At 42.8% G+C, this 15,293-nt stretch overlaps 1 protein-coding gene across 6 annotated transcripts in view; it reads right to left on the bottom strand.

The window, feature by feature from the left end:
• The window catches only part of lef1 (lymphoid enhancer-binding factor 1), a 44,712-nt gene extending 29,854 nt beyond the window's left edge, over nt 1-14,858 (bottom strand). Inside the window, exons 1-3 of one of the 6 annotated variants that reach the window (XR_004631968.1) lie at nt 13,852-14,858; nt 11,761-11,824; nt 10,418-10,560 (exon numbers count right to left, since the gene is read on the bottom strand). Coding sequence is in view for 5 of the 6 variants with exons in the window: in XM_034688800.1 (XP_034544691.1) it covers nt 10,418-10,560; nt 11,761-11,824; nt 13,852-14,049 (405 nt within the window). In the remaining variant the exon portion in view is untranslated. The remainder of the gene's footprint in view (nt 1-10,417; nt 10,561-11,760; nt 11,825-13,851) is intronic. The other 5 variants (XM_034688802.1, XM_034688800.1, XM_034688799.1 and 2 more) reach the window with 5 other exon arrangements.
• Between the last annotated feature and the right edge of the window lie 435 nt (nt 14,859-15,293).

The following is a 15,293-nucleotide window of genomic DNA, read 5'->3' as shown; positions in this document are numbered from 1 at the left end:
GACCTTTCAGCTCATTCACATTTATGGACTGTGCAACAATACCAGCAGCCCACTGTTGGGGTGTGAGTCCACCTTTTAAGGGATTAACTGGTAAAGACTACCAACAACTGCCTTTCAGCCTGGAATTAGTCATTAATCAAACCACACATTTTAGGGGGTCCTTTCTAGCCGGGCGCACACGCCCCTGTTAAGATCTGAATGGAAAGCACAAAGCCATTCAAATCTGATCCCCTCTGAACAAATGGCTTTTCTTCATCCCTGCAGACTCAGGGAACACTTGAAGAACCTCTCCAAGGATCTGAACAGTCACATGAAAACTCTGCCTTATCAATTAGCTCTGTGGCAGGGTTTCGTAGGTTTCAACACAAACAAAACAATGACCATGTACAACACGGCGACGGACAACGTCTGCTTATCCCTTGATACCTCTAAAGAAATGGTAATGGTGAATTTCAGGAGCACAAAAGGGAGTCCTTAGGCTCAGGGCATATGGATATAGCGACATTGTAGGGCACACTCATGCACCTGATGCCACAACTCTGAATGATAAGCCGTACAATGGACACACTGTGGTTGTAATACAGCCTTAAGCTGGATTTATTCATGGCAGACTGCTCATGTTTTAATATAATCTCACTGGGCTATTAAGAAATCAACGGTAACTTTAATGAGCAGTAACATGTGCTACAAATTATCTAACTGGTTTGAAAAAAGATCATTCTGCTTCTGATACTCACTGAAGTTGAAACAATAAGCCAATCAAATTAATTAGGAACTACTTGTATAATCAATTTCAGCTATTTGCACAATAAAACTTGCCAATCAAGAACTTTTTTGGAGGGAATTAAAAATATCTTCAGGCTTTTGGCTGTTGTTCAGGTAAATTAAGCAATGCATGTGTCTCTGCTAGAATTAGTAGTCAAGATATAATAGTAAAAACCAAACACTAGCATTCTATCACATTGTGATCAAATACTTTATAGAAACAAAGCAGGCTGCAGCATGTGGCAGACATTAATGTACACCTTTCAGCCATTAACTTTGGGTTTAAATCGTAAAGAACCAAAGTCAGTGATCATGAAGTATGGTATACTTCATCTATGTAATGCCCAGGCTAAAGTCTTCAACCGTTCAGCGCTAACAGTTTCAAAACATGAAATGTCAAACATGGATTAAAAGTTTATTTCTCTTTCGGCATCATGTTATGATAACTTAATGTACAGTTCAAGGAATATACAACAATGTTTCTGTATCTTTTCAATCAGGAAGAAGAGTTTGGTAACAACATCCACCATTTATACGTGTCTCCATACCTGTGTAGGTGTATTATAGTAATACAATAGTGACAATCTAAAAAAAAAAAAGGTTAGGTAAGGTTAGTTGTATAAAAAGGCAACTTTTACGTCATGTGCTTATGGAAATGGAAGTAGTGTCACTGTCTGCAAAGGAAGAAATGCAAATGTGGATTTAAGGTGCGGGCCACGATGAGCACTCACACTTCCCCCATCTTTCATCTCAAAAGACAGGACTACAGTGGGGGTGGATTGATTTGATGTTTTGATGCATTGTTTGATGACGGGCAGCTCAAAGTGGAGGAGGCCTCTGTGATGTCTCTCCATTGGAGGACATGAAAAGCGTCACCTGGCCCCAGAGCCGAGGGGTTATGGCTGCTAGTGGATTTAAGGGTCCCTGCTGAGCTGGACGGTGGCTCCATTGATGCCACATAATCCATTCAGCGTGACCTTTATATATTTAGAATCAGCTTCACTTCCTCATAAGCTTGCCTTGTTAAAAACTATCCTGATCAACTATGATGTATAATAACAAGATGGTATGTAATTTATTCAATGTGTACATCCCACGAGGAAAATAAGTGCCTTCCATCACCAACTGAGCGGTCCTATGATCAAAAGAAACATGAAGCACAAGGCGAGCTCATCAGATGAACAAACACGTTCTTGCTAGATATCTTTGTGGGTTTCATCATCCTGCATCAAGTGACTGCTGAGGAAAAAAACAAAGCCTTGTTCTCATCCTTGTGACATCAACGCTTACAGAGCAAGCACAGAGGAAGAATCAAAGAACTGGCAATCATATATCACCAATTAAATACTAATAATGTGAATCTGCATTTTACCTTCGCCCTCTATACAACCTCCTATTCTTTTTTTTTACAAAATCCCAAAAGGGAATAGCATTGGTTCAAAAAACAGTCATACAAATGTATAATCTCAAACCGTACGCTAGGTGGTATTAGTCAAGAGCATCAAACTCCTACATCATTTCTAGATTTGCCTAAACTAGGAGCAAACATAATTGGGATAAATCTCCTCAGTGAGCTGTATAAAAAAGCAGAAGGGTGTAAATTGTTACACCGCTGTGTGTTAAGACACTGAAACAGTCGCACAGATCAGACGAGCAGTAGCAGCAGGGAGAGAGCAGCATTCAGCTCGCCCGTTTTCCTCTGTGACTTGAGGCCACTGAGTTTTTCTCCAGCCATAGTAAATTGGGCGCCTGGGGCAGGAGCCTTGGCCGAGCTTGCATTTCAGAGTCGGCTGTGGAGGGCATGAGGGATAGAGATATGGCACTGGAGGGGGGACAGGGTGGAGGATGGTGGGGGAGGACTGGGAGCACAGTGGAGGTGACATTAGGCACATGTTTTAACACAAAAGAGAGCCGGCTCGTTAGCACGCTAACTAGCAAGCTCCATGGCAATCAGCACTCACCATTCTCTCTGCTCTCTCTATCTGCCTTGTCATAAATATGGCTACATCTGCAAGTGTAATCACTCCATTGTACTCTGATTTTCTGCTCTGCTGGACAGCAGCATGGCAGCCTGCTTTTCAGCACCTCTCCCTCTCCCCCTCAATCCCCTCCTTTCCCTCAAGTGCCCTCGCCTGTTCCTGGCTACTCCTTTTTGCTGGTGAGGCCGGTGTGTCTCGCAGATTACAGAGCTTGGGTCGCTCAGGTAACAGGAGTCACTAATCTGGCTGGGCTTGAATTACACATAATTGCCTCGGCACCGTGATTGATTTCAGCCTTGGAAAGGAAAAGACAACGTCCCCCCCCACCCCCACCCCCAAAAAAACACCCCCCCCTCCCATCTCCCTCCCTGCCTCTCTTCAGCGCTCACGAGCTGCAGCCAAGACTCTCCATCTAGTAGGAGGCAGGAGGCTTTGAAGAGATCAAAGCCAAGGCCGGGAGCAGTTGCGCGCCCTGGGAATACGGGAGAGAGGCTTTCTGCTCCTCAGCCCTATTTTCTAGCGTCATGTCGGATTGCAGCTGTATTGCATTTCGCCAGTTTTCTTAATGCTCTTGGTTTTGACTTTGACATCAGTGATCCCCCTCGGTTTCTTCAAAAACAAGGGGGAGGAGAAAAAAAAGTGACTGAGGAAGAAAGAGAGAGAGAGAGAGAGAGGGGGGGGGGAAGAGAAGAGAAGGAAAGAAAGAAAAAAGAGAGAGGGGGTAAGGAGATCTACAGACTGATTTTTATTTTCACAACTCCATAATTGGCCAGTTCAAAGGAGAAGAGGGAGAATGTAGCATTTGTTTTCAATTCTGCCGTCGATATGAAAGGAGCGACAAACTTTTATGGGTTTCCCAAAAATTAAAGACAGGCTTTTTTCCGAGTCAAAGAACAGGGTGTTTTTTATGAGAGAGACCACACAAATTGAACTGATAGCAGAACCCTCCTCTTTGTCCTCCCACAGAAAGCTCAACATTGTAGCGTAACTTCTTCGCCAGAGTGCGCTTGTGTTTGGGTGTGTGTGTGTGTGTGTGTGTGTGTGTGTGTGTGTGTGTGTGTCTCCAACGAAGACCAGCTCTGTGTACATTCTGGAAATTGTTACACAGGGAGAAAGCAGTTTGAAGTTTAGCGCTGAAACACAAAAGGAAGCATCAAGAAAGAGCCCGAGCTGTATCCATCCATTCATTTAACAGCTCAGCTAATAAAGCCTGGTGGCGAGAATGCACCCTTTGTACTGAAACTATGCAGGCCCTATACCAACCTCCTACACTGGGGACCATTAATATTTCAGCGCTGTCAGATACACATTGCATGTGAGCCTCTTTAGCGCTCACACCCTCTGCAGAGAGAAATAATGAGCTTCTGAAAAATATGAAACAGCAAAGAGAGGGAGGGAGGGCGGGAGCGCACCACAGACTGACCAACTTCATACAACAGAGCAGCTATTGATCATAGTTCTGTTTCTTAGTCGGACAAAGTGGGGGCTGTTTGAGCTCCTCTGAAGTCTGGACACAGCCGCCAGGATTTGCACCCATGTTTCACTCCTGTGGTCCTATTGTTCCCCGCACTGCAGTTTACTAGCTGGAACACTGCTGGCCTCTATATGGACCTGCAAGCTGTCAGGATGAAGTCAATAAAGCTATTCAGGTTTTTACTCACTTTATGACTGTGTCAGGGAACAGTGAGGTACTGTGATCGGCTTTGAGGGACTACTGTCGAGCTTCAATCGTGGGTTAAAAGACTGAACGGGTCAATTAGGTGACACAGATTTAACAGATTTTAAGATAAAGACTGCAGAACTATCGCTGAAGTTTAGATTCTGCACTGAGCTGATCCTAAACTCTCACAAAAACAACAGCACTACAGACTAAATTCACCCTCTTTCTTCTTTAACTAGTCATAACCTCACCAACAGCTACAACAAATCAACAACAACACTCAACACACCCAGCTGAAGTCTCCATTTCTGATCCGCCCTCACGGGAAGTCCACACCCTGCCCATTCAAACAGAATTGGGGCACACATGAGGGACAACCTTGGCGAGGCCCTGCGCTGACCCCTGGAGATCAGCGGCAGGCTGCTAGTGAGGAGTGAAGTCCTCCGAGCAGGTGTTGAGGGCTTGAGAAGCGGCCTGACTGGCTGGCTCCAGGCTGCACCTCTTGATTGGTTAAGCTTCCTCCAATTCAGTGGGAGGATGGGGAGCAAAGAAAGTGTCATCATGTATGAGTGCTACGTTCTGAGTGGTCACACATGCCCTAAATAAACATCAGCTGGGGTTAAGTGTGCATCTGCATGTCAAGCTCACAATCCCGACACTGCAGATTACTTTTTCCTCACACATTTAAAGACACATTTTGAACGCTACTTTGACCAAAGCAAGTTCTTATGGTTCTTTAAGTGGTGAAAGCAGAAAGAAGTCAAAGGCCTCAGATTTGACCTCCTTTGTGTATTTTGATGGAATGACGCATCAGTAAAATTGGCTTTCACATTTCTAAGTGTTCAAATGATGAAGATAATATTTGTAAATGACCCTCAAAGAACAGCAATGTGTCATTTTAACAAAGACAACATAGAAAAACCGTTTCCACATAAAAACAAATACAAGATAACTTTATCATCTCCGTCCTCGGTCTTATTCTCTGTTTACATCTCTTGAGTCTGCTGTTCCTGTAGACAATCACTCCACTCAGCTCCATTTAACAAGATGAAACACACCGATAAGGTGATTGCAACCACATGGCAACATTAGCGCCATGCATATGGAGTAAATGTGTCAACCAGCATCATGGTGCAGCGGAGGGACGAGAAGGAACCCTTAGCGTTAATGGCACTGCTTATAAAACACCACGGCCCAGCGGCACTACAAAGACGCCCGAGATGCCAAGTGTTTCTTCTGTGTGAGGTCCCTGGTGATGTCCTTCATGTGTACGCACATATTTCACTGTGTAATAGAGTTGTGCAGCAGACGACTTCAATGTCAAAGTGATACTTTGAAACACTTTCTGAATGACAGAGAATAAACTCATTTACAGCCTGAAACTAGGCAGTTTAACTCCTTTGTTTGACATATAGGATGATATTTTCAGGCTAAAATAAGCAAGATCAAGGTATGGACTAAAGACATAAACCATCTTAAACTTCTCACTGCCTCTCTAACATATAGTGAGACTTAAAAAACTACACTCAGTGCTATAAGCTTCCATCATTCTGTGTGGACATGGAGGGCTGCTGGTAAATGTAGTGTTCTCTTTAACAGGGATCTTCCACGGTAGCGCTGGGGGCATGAGCTCAGGACACACATGGCACTGAGGGACACCAGAGCGGTCCTACCAAATCCCGTTAGGTAAGCCTGGGTTAGTGATTCCACGCTGCGAGACACTGGCTAGCAGATCCGTCACGTTCTCACTACATCAAAGGAAAGTACTGCGCCACAACCCCCCTCCCCCCAACACACCCCCTCTCTCTCGCCATGAGGATCTGCAATTGAGGGTCCAGAGGGAGGAAGAAAAAAAAAGAAAAGAGTGTACGGGAAAAGGAGAGAGCTTTCTAAACTCTCTCCACCACAGCAGCAAAACTCGGATTAGAAACTAAAAATCTGTGATTCTATTCGTCCTTCTCCTCAAGCTGTTGCACAGACCATGAGACTGTCCTAACGCACATCACCAAGACATCATCACAGTCAGCTGAAAAACCTTGCACCACAGTCTGCATTATCGCTATCTCAAAACTGAGAGCAAACAGTTGTGTCTTTATCTTTCCAGCCATGCATTTACTAGTTTATTCAACAGGGTTTATGTTGGATCTAAAAGAGCTCAGCGGCTGTAGGACTTCTTAAAACCCTTTAACAAAAGAGACATTTTAATTTGACAACAGCAGCTTGATCTGAAAATAGCTTTCAGGTCATTTAAAAATATGCACTGTCCATCACATGCACATTGATCTTTATTTAGAAGCTGTCATTTTCAAATCCTCACACGAGCTAAAAAGGCTGCAGGAACACTTAGAAAAAGATAAAACAGAAGCCCTCAGAGCAGAAAACAACTTCTTCAAACCATTATCATCACTTTCATTATGGGGTATTATTAGAATTTGGAAGAAAATCATAAAGGGATGCATTAGAAAGACACCGAAGAGAAAGCTTTCTTTATATTGGTCCCTCGTTTTATACACCAAGAGACAAAGTTTAGAACAACAGAATTAGGAGTTATTACCTGTAAACAAACTCTTCACACAGTCTGATGCCTATGAAAATGCTCAGGCAGGCTGCCAAGAGAGATACTGTCAACAGTTCATGTGCTTCTGTATGCCCAGTGCTGTATTCACACTTGTGATAGACTCCTGAAAAGATCCCGACATTTTTGGGTTGGGCTGCATGTGTGAATGCAAACAGCCAAATTTTTACCCGACTTTTCTGCCAGCCTCCGAGTTAAATTTCTTGAAGCAGTCGGTGTGTGAATACACCAAGTAAGAATGAGGGGGTGATAGTGTTTATTTCACACAATCGGTGTGTGCTCAGTGCACACATTCCACTCTTCTGTTTGTACCGTGTAAAGGTCCAACAACACATGACATTGTTATAAAGACAAAAGCTGCAGTGGTAGTGTCATGATCTGCTTCGCCTGCCATCTTGGATATCTTGTTAACATTCAACGGTCTCTACTGCAGCAACTTTTATGTCATGTCCTGCCTGCTACAACAATGTTCTGGATACAAAATCACAATGCCTTTTTTTCTTATTTAGATAAAGCTTAATTTCCCCTGATGACCATGCAGCTAATTTCAATTTCTGCCAAGCAGACGCCACATCCTGAAACAGCCATAGGTTTACTTAAAAATCAAGGCATCATTAAGACACTCCTGACTCTTTGAAGTGGTCACATTGTTTTAAATCCACATGCATAAGGAAGTGAGCACCATTAGGCATCCTGACACCAAAATCTGAGCCCTTCTATCGGAGGTGACTTATCAAGCTAGAAGCCTTAAAAATCTGCTGACAATCAGCTACTCCCTTCAGCTCCATCATGACTGGACGGCATGTGCAGGAATGTCATGGTCAATGGAAATCAATCTAAACTACTGGGATCGGGGGCGGCGGTTTGGGGCTTGGGATGGAAGAGAATGAAAGAGAGAATGTGCCTTTGATCTGGGTTGAAAACTGATCCCAGGCCTGCAGATACTGTGGCTACGAGCTGACATCAGTGAGAAAGCCGGAGGACTCATGTTCCGTGATCCCTCCACCAAGCCTTGGCTCTTTTTATTGGATAAGTGCGAGAAACGTATATAAAATGACTACCGTTTTATTGAAGACAGGGTGAGGGGGGGAAATTGGGGGGGTAAAAGGCAGCCATGGTAAATGAAATGAAAGCGTGGCTGTAAAAGTTTTGGCAGCACATGAGCTGCCTAACTGCCTGGCCTAATTCATGTGCAGTGAGGGGTAATTTCCTCTCATACAGTCAGCTGGTCTCCATACAGACCTCTGAGAGCTTTTTCGGCACGTTTGATGGAGTAATTGATAAAATTGACCAGAAAACAAGCCATAAAAAGAGGATTTTTAAAGCATCACATCCAACATTTTGGTGCAAAACATCCTATTTGTAAACTGAGGAGGACCAACCATGAGGTAACCAGGGTATTTTTCTCCAGTATGTCACATACCTTCACCCTCTGCAGCTTTGGCAGAGGGGAAGCAATGCAATTTTAACATCATTCCGTGATAGAGTTGCGTGTGAATGAAGTTCCTTTACACACAGCATGTGGCATCTGCCCCCGACAATCACATCTGCCCACGAAAGCCGATTCTTATAATAACACAGAAGTCACATTTCACAACTTTACCCTGATGAAACTAACGCGTATGAGCTGCAAAAGCACAAACAACCCAGAGCTCTTGGGTTCCTCTCTGCACCATGCGTGTGTGTGTGTGTGTGTGTGTGTGTGTGTGTGTGTGTGTGTGTGTGTTTGTGTGTGTGTGTGTGTGTGTGTGTGTGTGTGTGTGTGTGTGTGTGTGTGTGTGTGTGTGTGTGTGTGTGTGTGTGTGTGTGTGTGTGTTTCCAAACCATAGCCAGACTGAGGTTGCTTGTGACCCAGAGATGTGGACAAAACAGGATTAGAGTGGACAGCTGCTGGAGTGCCCTGCGTTTTATGTCTGTCTTGAGAGGAGAAATTTGCAAACGGGACAGACACAGGAAGCCGCCAAAGAGAGAGAGAAAGAGAGAGACCTGCAGCTGGCCTGAAATTAATACGGTCACAGGGACGATATCTGGAACAAAGCACGCCACCCCTGGACGGCACTATGAACTCCCCTGTAGGGGATGTCGCCTTTAGGCCTCCTCTGTCATGCAGGGCTAATTAGAGGGCTTACTTGGGTCATGTAGGCATGCAACACTTAAGATTTTAACAAGATGAGAAATACTGTATATCTCTGATAATCTTGTGGATAAGAGTGGCAGGCATGCGGCTTCCAAGGGCATGGGAGACTATAATGCTCATACAAAAGGGTAAATACTGCAAAAAGATAACATCACAATCACTGCCACTACACCTGCAAGTCAAAATGTGGGATCTTACCTGAGAGGCTTTTTCATTTATAAAGTCTTAACTTCACTGTAATCTTAATAACACCAGCAAATTGTTTGTCAGTTGCAATTTTACAATAAATGCAAGTGTTTCTGTCTTAAACAAAAACATTCAAATCTAAATACTGGCATGATATTGTACTGAATAGGTAAACATTTAAACCATTAAAATGAAATTAATTTCTCAATATCTTATTGTCTAACTCTGTTTTATATATCAATGTTTTTTTTTCTTTCTTAGATTAAAAATGTTTTACAAAAGGTTGGCTCTAAAGCCATTTGTTGCAGTCAGAAGTAATAACTCTAAACTTTTAATCTCACAACAACAATTCCAAATCACAAAACAAGTGGCCATAAAGTACAAAGATATACACAGAAATGCTCTCGCTAATAAGCTGAAAAACATTTTATTTTTATTTGGTATTCTTCAGATAAGTGTTAGTGTAAAGTATAAGAAGTTAAAAAGTGAGAAAGCAGAACAGAGTCTGAAAGCAGGTAGAGCAACAGGTTGCCGTGCTGCCTGCTCCTCCAGTCTACTTGCTCTACGTTATGTTGCCAGATTTTGTAACATCACCAAGCCAGAGTTTGAAACCTTTTTTCTCATCTGACCTCAGTTTAGGTCTTAAGCTGTGAAAGCAGTAGTAGAACCGTGGTTTAACCTGAGCAGGTGCAAAATCAAGTCAAATCTCTTCTGGTATGTTCTTGCTTTCCTTTACACAAACTGGTGAGCGAACAAAGCAAATGTGTCGTGTGAGACCAGAGTGACACCAAACTTTAACAGTAACAAAAACATCCTAATCTTAACCCTTAAACAGATGAACACAAATAACATTTCATGCATCAATGTACTCGAAAAATAAGACTGATTGGGTCACTTCTCACACGCTCATTAAAAAGGGTCAGTGATTTATTTTCTGTAAACTGACAGATCGAAATTGGATTTTACGAGGCACATATCCTAACCACACAGAATTCCAGCAGGCTTATTGCCTTCCCATTACTTAATGTTTATTCTTAGGTCCTCAGGCTCAACTTCATTGCAACATCAACAGCATTTCATGTCACATAAAAAATAATACATTTAAATGCACTCACGAGAAAGTAGCCCGTACTGACCGTTCTGGGAATGGGCGGAGAGAGGGAGCCATTGTTCATGTAAGAGTCGTTCATGTTGGTCATCATGATGTACCCTGGGTAACCCGAGTACGGACCTTTACCGTACATGTCTTGATGCTTTCCTAATACAAAGAATGAAAAAGGGACAATTTATTTAGTCAAAAGGAAACACAAGGAGCAATTTTTAGAACACTCACTACATTCAATCTTTAAGATATGTCACTCTTGCAAAGTCTGCATGTGCTTCAGTCAGTAAAATCAGGCATGTCATAATGACAGAGCTGCACACAAAGTTGGGCTGCCTGCTCTGGCGCTGTAATGATATCACTGCGGATCGTTTTAACCCGTGCCCTATTTCTCTTCGGCCTTTGTTTGTGCCCTTTCTTCCCGTCTTGGAGAGGAGGGTCGTATTATGCAGAGGAACAATGGAGCCCCTCGGTGCCAATTAGCACCAATTAGAAGAACATACAGACTGTGTCAAAACAGGAGACGCCCCAACTGTTCCTCTACGCCTTTGACCTGAGAGGGGGAGCTTTGTCAAAGAGGAGGCCTCAATACAGAGCCACTCACCACTCAACTGCACGCTGCGCAATAAGGCCGGGGGGGAGGAGTGTTTGTGGTACACAGCCTGATGGCAACACAGATTTTGTTGTGAAGAAAAAAAAAAGGCAGTGTTTGGTTTGAGGGGGTCTTATTCAAGAGTGAAAGGGGAACAAAGAGGAGACACACTCCTCTTCAAAGTGTAATGATGATCTGCAGCAGCAAGGTCAGACTACAAAGGCCAGAGAGCAACAAGCCCCGAGCGGCAGCAACATGTTGCATGTGACAGGCTGATGTGGGGAAATAGTTTATTGTGGTAATTGCATAATTAGGAACACACAAGCTGTTATTTTGATTTATCTTCAATTGTGGGCTGAATGTGCATGTGCTATCAAGACTTTTTCTAAATTTAAACATGAAAGAACGCATTTTTATATTCACTTCCATCTTTTCTTACATTTCTGCAGGCACCCTCATCAATGCGGGAGGTAACAGGTAACATGAAGGTAAAGCATGTCCTGACTAGACCTGGATGAGAGATTATGTATCAGAGAGGAGCAGAAACAGGGGCTCTGATAAGGGAAGGACTAACATTTAAAGGGTAAGCGATCACTTCTGTGTGGAGGGGAACAAGGTGGCACTTTTTCACACCCTTGTTTTCAAAGCTTCAGAGAATTAGTCTGAAAATCGTAGTCTTTATTGCAGCTGAAAAAGACACACTGGTCGTCCTTTACAAAGCATGCAGATCTAACAAGCCCTTAGCTGGAGAAAGTGTCACTTACCATCATCCTGATGGTCTCTGTGTTTTTCGTGATATGAATCTTGTATTTGGGACTGTCTAGCTGCCTGCAAGTAGAAAAAAGAAGAAAAAAAAACATACATTGAAATGATGGCGAATCGATTAGGGGGGTTTTCAAAAGCAGTTACACACACACAGACATGATGATACGGTCAGACACCCACAAATACAACTGGGACAAATGACGTCCATTTGCTTGTCACCATGGCAGAACAAGCTTCACACTCACATTCAAACACAGTCACAGTCACACACACACACAGTACTATCTATAGAGGGGTGATGGAGCAGCCTGCATCAAAGCTTCAAAAGAACCACTTAATTAAGCTTCATGTCCTTAAGGAGCTTACAAATTAACTTGTTTTCAATACCATAGGTCCACTCTCATTTTCATCTCTCTCGTTCTAAGTCTTCCTCTAAATTCAAATAAATAGAAAGTGTATTGGTGTCATGAATCAAAGCTTGTGTGCAATATGAAATATAACCGTTGAATATACGAGGGAATGATGGAGGCAGTTTTTGCATTTAAAAAAAGGAAAAAAGGAAAAGTGTCCCGCTTTTCACACATCCATTTCCTCTCTCTTTACGAGTCTGAATTGGGAAAGAGGACCTCTTTTTGGAGTTCAGACCCCTCAGGATGGCTTCAAGCAGAGCGAGGGAGCCTCACTGGATTCCTAATTAACATTCAGCCTCTGTCTCGTGCATCTCTAGGACATTTCTGTGGTGAATTTGCACAGCCTCTTCCTCTTCAGGATGCGCCCAAAATTTCATTAACACTGCGGTTAATGACAAAACAGACGCAGAACTTTGTGATGGGGAAGCTGCAGTCTGCATCCTGAGGTCAGTGCAAGGGTGGAGCGAGGCAGGAAAATTAAAAACACATTTTAACTGGGATGTTTTGTGCCTGCTCTGTTTTTTTATTGGGCTAATGTAATGCCATCTTTTAGGAATTGAATATAAAAGTGGCAGAGAAATAAATTCACAGACATTAAAAAATCATTATTCATAATTCTTCCATTGAGATTTTATGTGCATTTACATACACAATGAAGTCAACACATTTAGATGCTGATTTTCATCTGATAAATTCATCTTGCCTCTTTTTAACCTGATCACAAAGGATTTAGAGAAATAGAGTAGCTTCGGCTAGTTTTGAAACATTTCTCATCCCCATAACAAGAAAAAAATAATTTATGCATGATAAAAAACTGGAACGACAATAATGAAAAATGAGAAGGGCATTGGAAATACATGCAAGCACATCTAATTCATATACGTATCGGATGGGGTCCTTTTTTGTTGTATTTTTAAAAGAATACACTCATAGAAAACACTAAAAAACCCTTATTGTAAAAGATAATGCAATCTGAGTTCTAAACATATTCAAGAGGTGGTGAGGATTATTATGCAGATGCAGTCATTAGCCTTCCTGTCTCAGGCAGCCCACAAGGCCATGATTTTACATCACATATTATTTCATCTATTTTATCCCATATTTCAGAACAAATTCAACATGACTTCCATTTACAGTCAGGTGTATTTCAAACGTTTAATGTTTCATTAAAGAGAAAATTGTTGGCCACTGAAGGTTGAATAGGAGCATCTTTGGTTGCCGAGTGGAAGGTGGTGCACCTGGCTTTGTAAACTGTTGTGTTTTCTTTAAAGCTAATTATTGTTAGGTTAAAATAAATAACAACGTATTAACAGACAGTTGAGCTTATATATTAGCTTGTGCATTTTTTGATAAATCTCTGAGATAAAAATGCTTCAAATGGATTGTAAATACTGAGCAGCTCTTCACAGCAGGGTATTGACCTTAGGTTTCCTCATACCTTTAATTTTCTCTTTAAAACATCACCTTTTATTATGAACTTAAAATACCTCAGTAAACCCAGAGCTATTAATATAAAAAAAATCAGAAAAATACAAAAGAATTGAAAGGATAAAAAACTTTGTTTACAGGCTGATGCTGTCTGTGTCACCCTCTCTGCTGGAGTTCAGAGTTGATACCCACCTTCCTCTCCTCTTCCTCATCATCATAATTCACCACATCAGTGAACACAACATTACTCACATCGTGGCTGTTGCTGTTGGGGCTGCTTTCTGACTCGTTGACCAGAGATGACTTGATGTCTGCCAGGTCTCCTTCTTCCTCTGAGTGGCTGAGCTCGGCGAAGATCTGCTCTTTATGCGGGTCTCCTTCGTCTTTGAACGGGATCATTTCGTCTGTGGCGCACAGCTCCGGGTCTCCGCCGCCTGATAACTGTGGCATGTTTTGTGTTCTAGTGTTTGTTTCAGAGAGAAAACTGAAGCCACACGCCAGCACTGTCCGAGATTACAGAGGGGGGAAAACTCCCACTTAAAATCCCCTGAGTGGGAAACGTCCCCTTGTTTTTTAGCGGAGTGCAGACCGTGAGTCACTTGGAGAGGAAGCGGCGTGCGAACACGCTGCCGGTGTGTTTTCACTGAAGCAACAGGAGTGAGGCTGCTGTCGGCGTCCTGTGAGTGTTTCAGCTAATACTGAAAGAAAGTCAGACCCGAAGAGTCAAGATGTGACGGACCAGAGGGAGAGTCCGCGGCACAACTTAATGTCATGAGGAAAAAAAAATTAAAAAAAAGAGAGACAACCCACGAGTTAAACTCTCATCACTTGTTTTCAGTCAACCAACGGAGTATATGGTCCAGTACAAAATGACTCAACGTCAAAAAGTGCATTTATAAAAGTCAGAAAAATAAGTCCAGTGAAGAAACTCGTGCGTCCTTGAAGTGGGAACAAAGTAGGCTCACGAAACCAAAACACCGTCTGGAGGTTTAAATGGTAACTGGTGGATGTAGAGAAAACAATTCAAACACTTAGGACGAAACAACGCAGCAAGCCGCTTTCATGCGTAAAAATACATCCTCTCAGCTGCTCGGATGAGGAGGGATGAAAGCAAAAGTCATAAAACAATCAGAAAAAGAAGATAGAGAGGGGAAAACGTCGTGGACAGACTTCCCACTGCTCCCCGCACTGCTTCCACAGTGTAATGTATCCAGTGTGTGTATGTGTGTGTTGGTAATGTAGCCGTGCTCCCTCCTCCTCCTCCTCCTCCCTCTCCCTCTTCAGTCATTGGGAGGAAGGAGAGATGAAAGGGAAGCCGAGGCTCTGATTGACACCGCACCGATTGACACTCCTCCTGAGAGAGAGATTTATACAAGGCTCACAACAAATGGCCAGACAGGAGGAGAAGAAGACGGAGCAAGAAGGAGAAGATGAAGAAGAAGAAGCAGCGGCGAGGTGGGCACACGCACTGTTTGTGATGTTTAAACAATCATGATAAATACAAATGATTAAAGAAAAAAGAGACAAACATGAAGCGAGTTTAAACTCGTCCAGACGAGGTAGAGGAAGAAACATTTAATGTGAGAGTTGGCAATAGTGTCATTTTCAGTGGGAACACCAACAAATAAAGGCTGGAGGAAGATTAAAGCAAGTAAAACCCATTCTAATCCAGCTATGAAGCTGTACAAACTATT

Source organism: Notolabrus celidotus, chromosome 7 (assembly GCF_009762535.1).
Source record: "Notolabrus celidotus isolate fNotCel1 chromosome 7, fNotCel1.pri, whole genome shotgun sequence".
Lineage (NCBI taxonomy): Eukaryota > Metazoa > Chordata > Actinopteri > Labriformes > Labridae > Notolabrus > Notolabrus celidotus.
The sequence above is the reverse complement of the archived record's forward strand: the minus strand, read 5'-3'. Positions and strand labels throughout refer to the sequence as shown.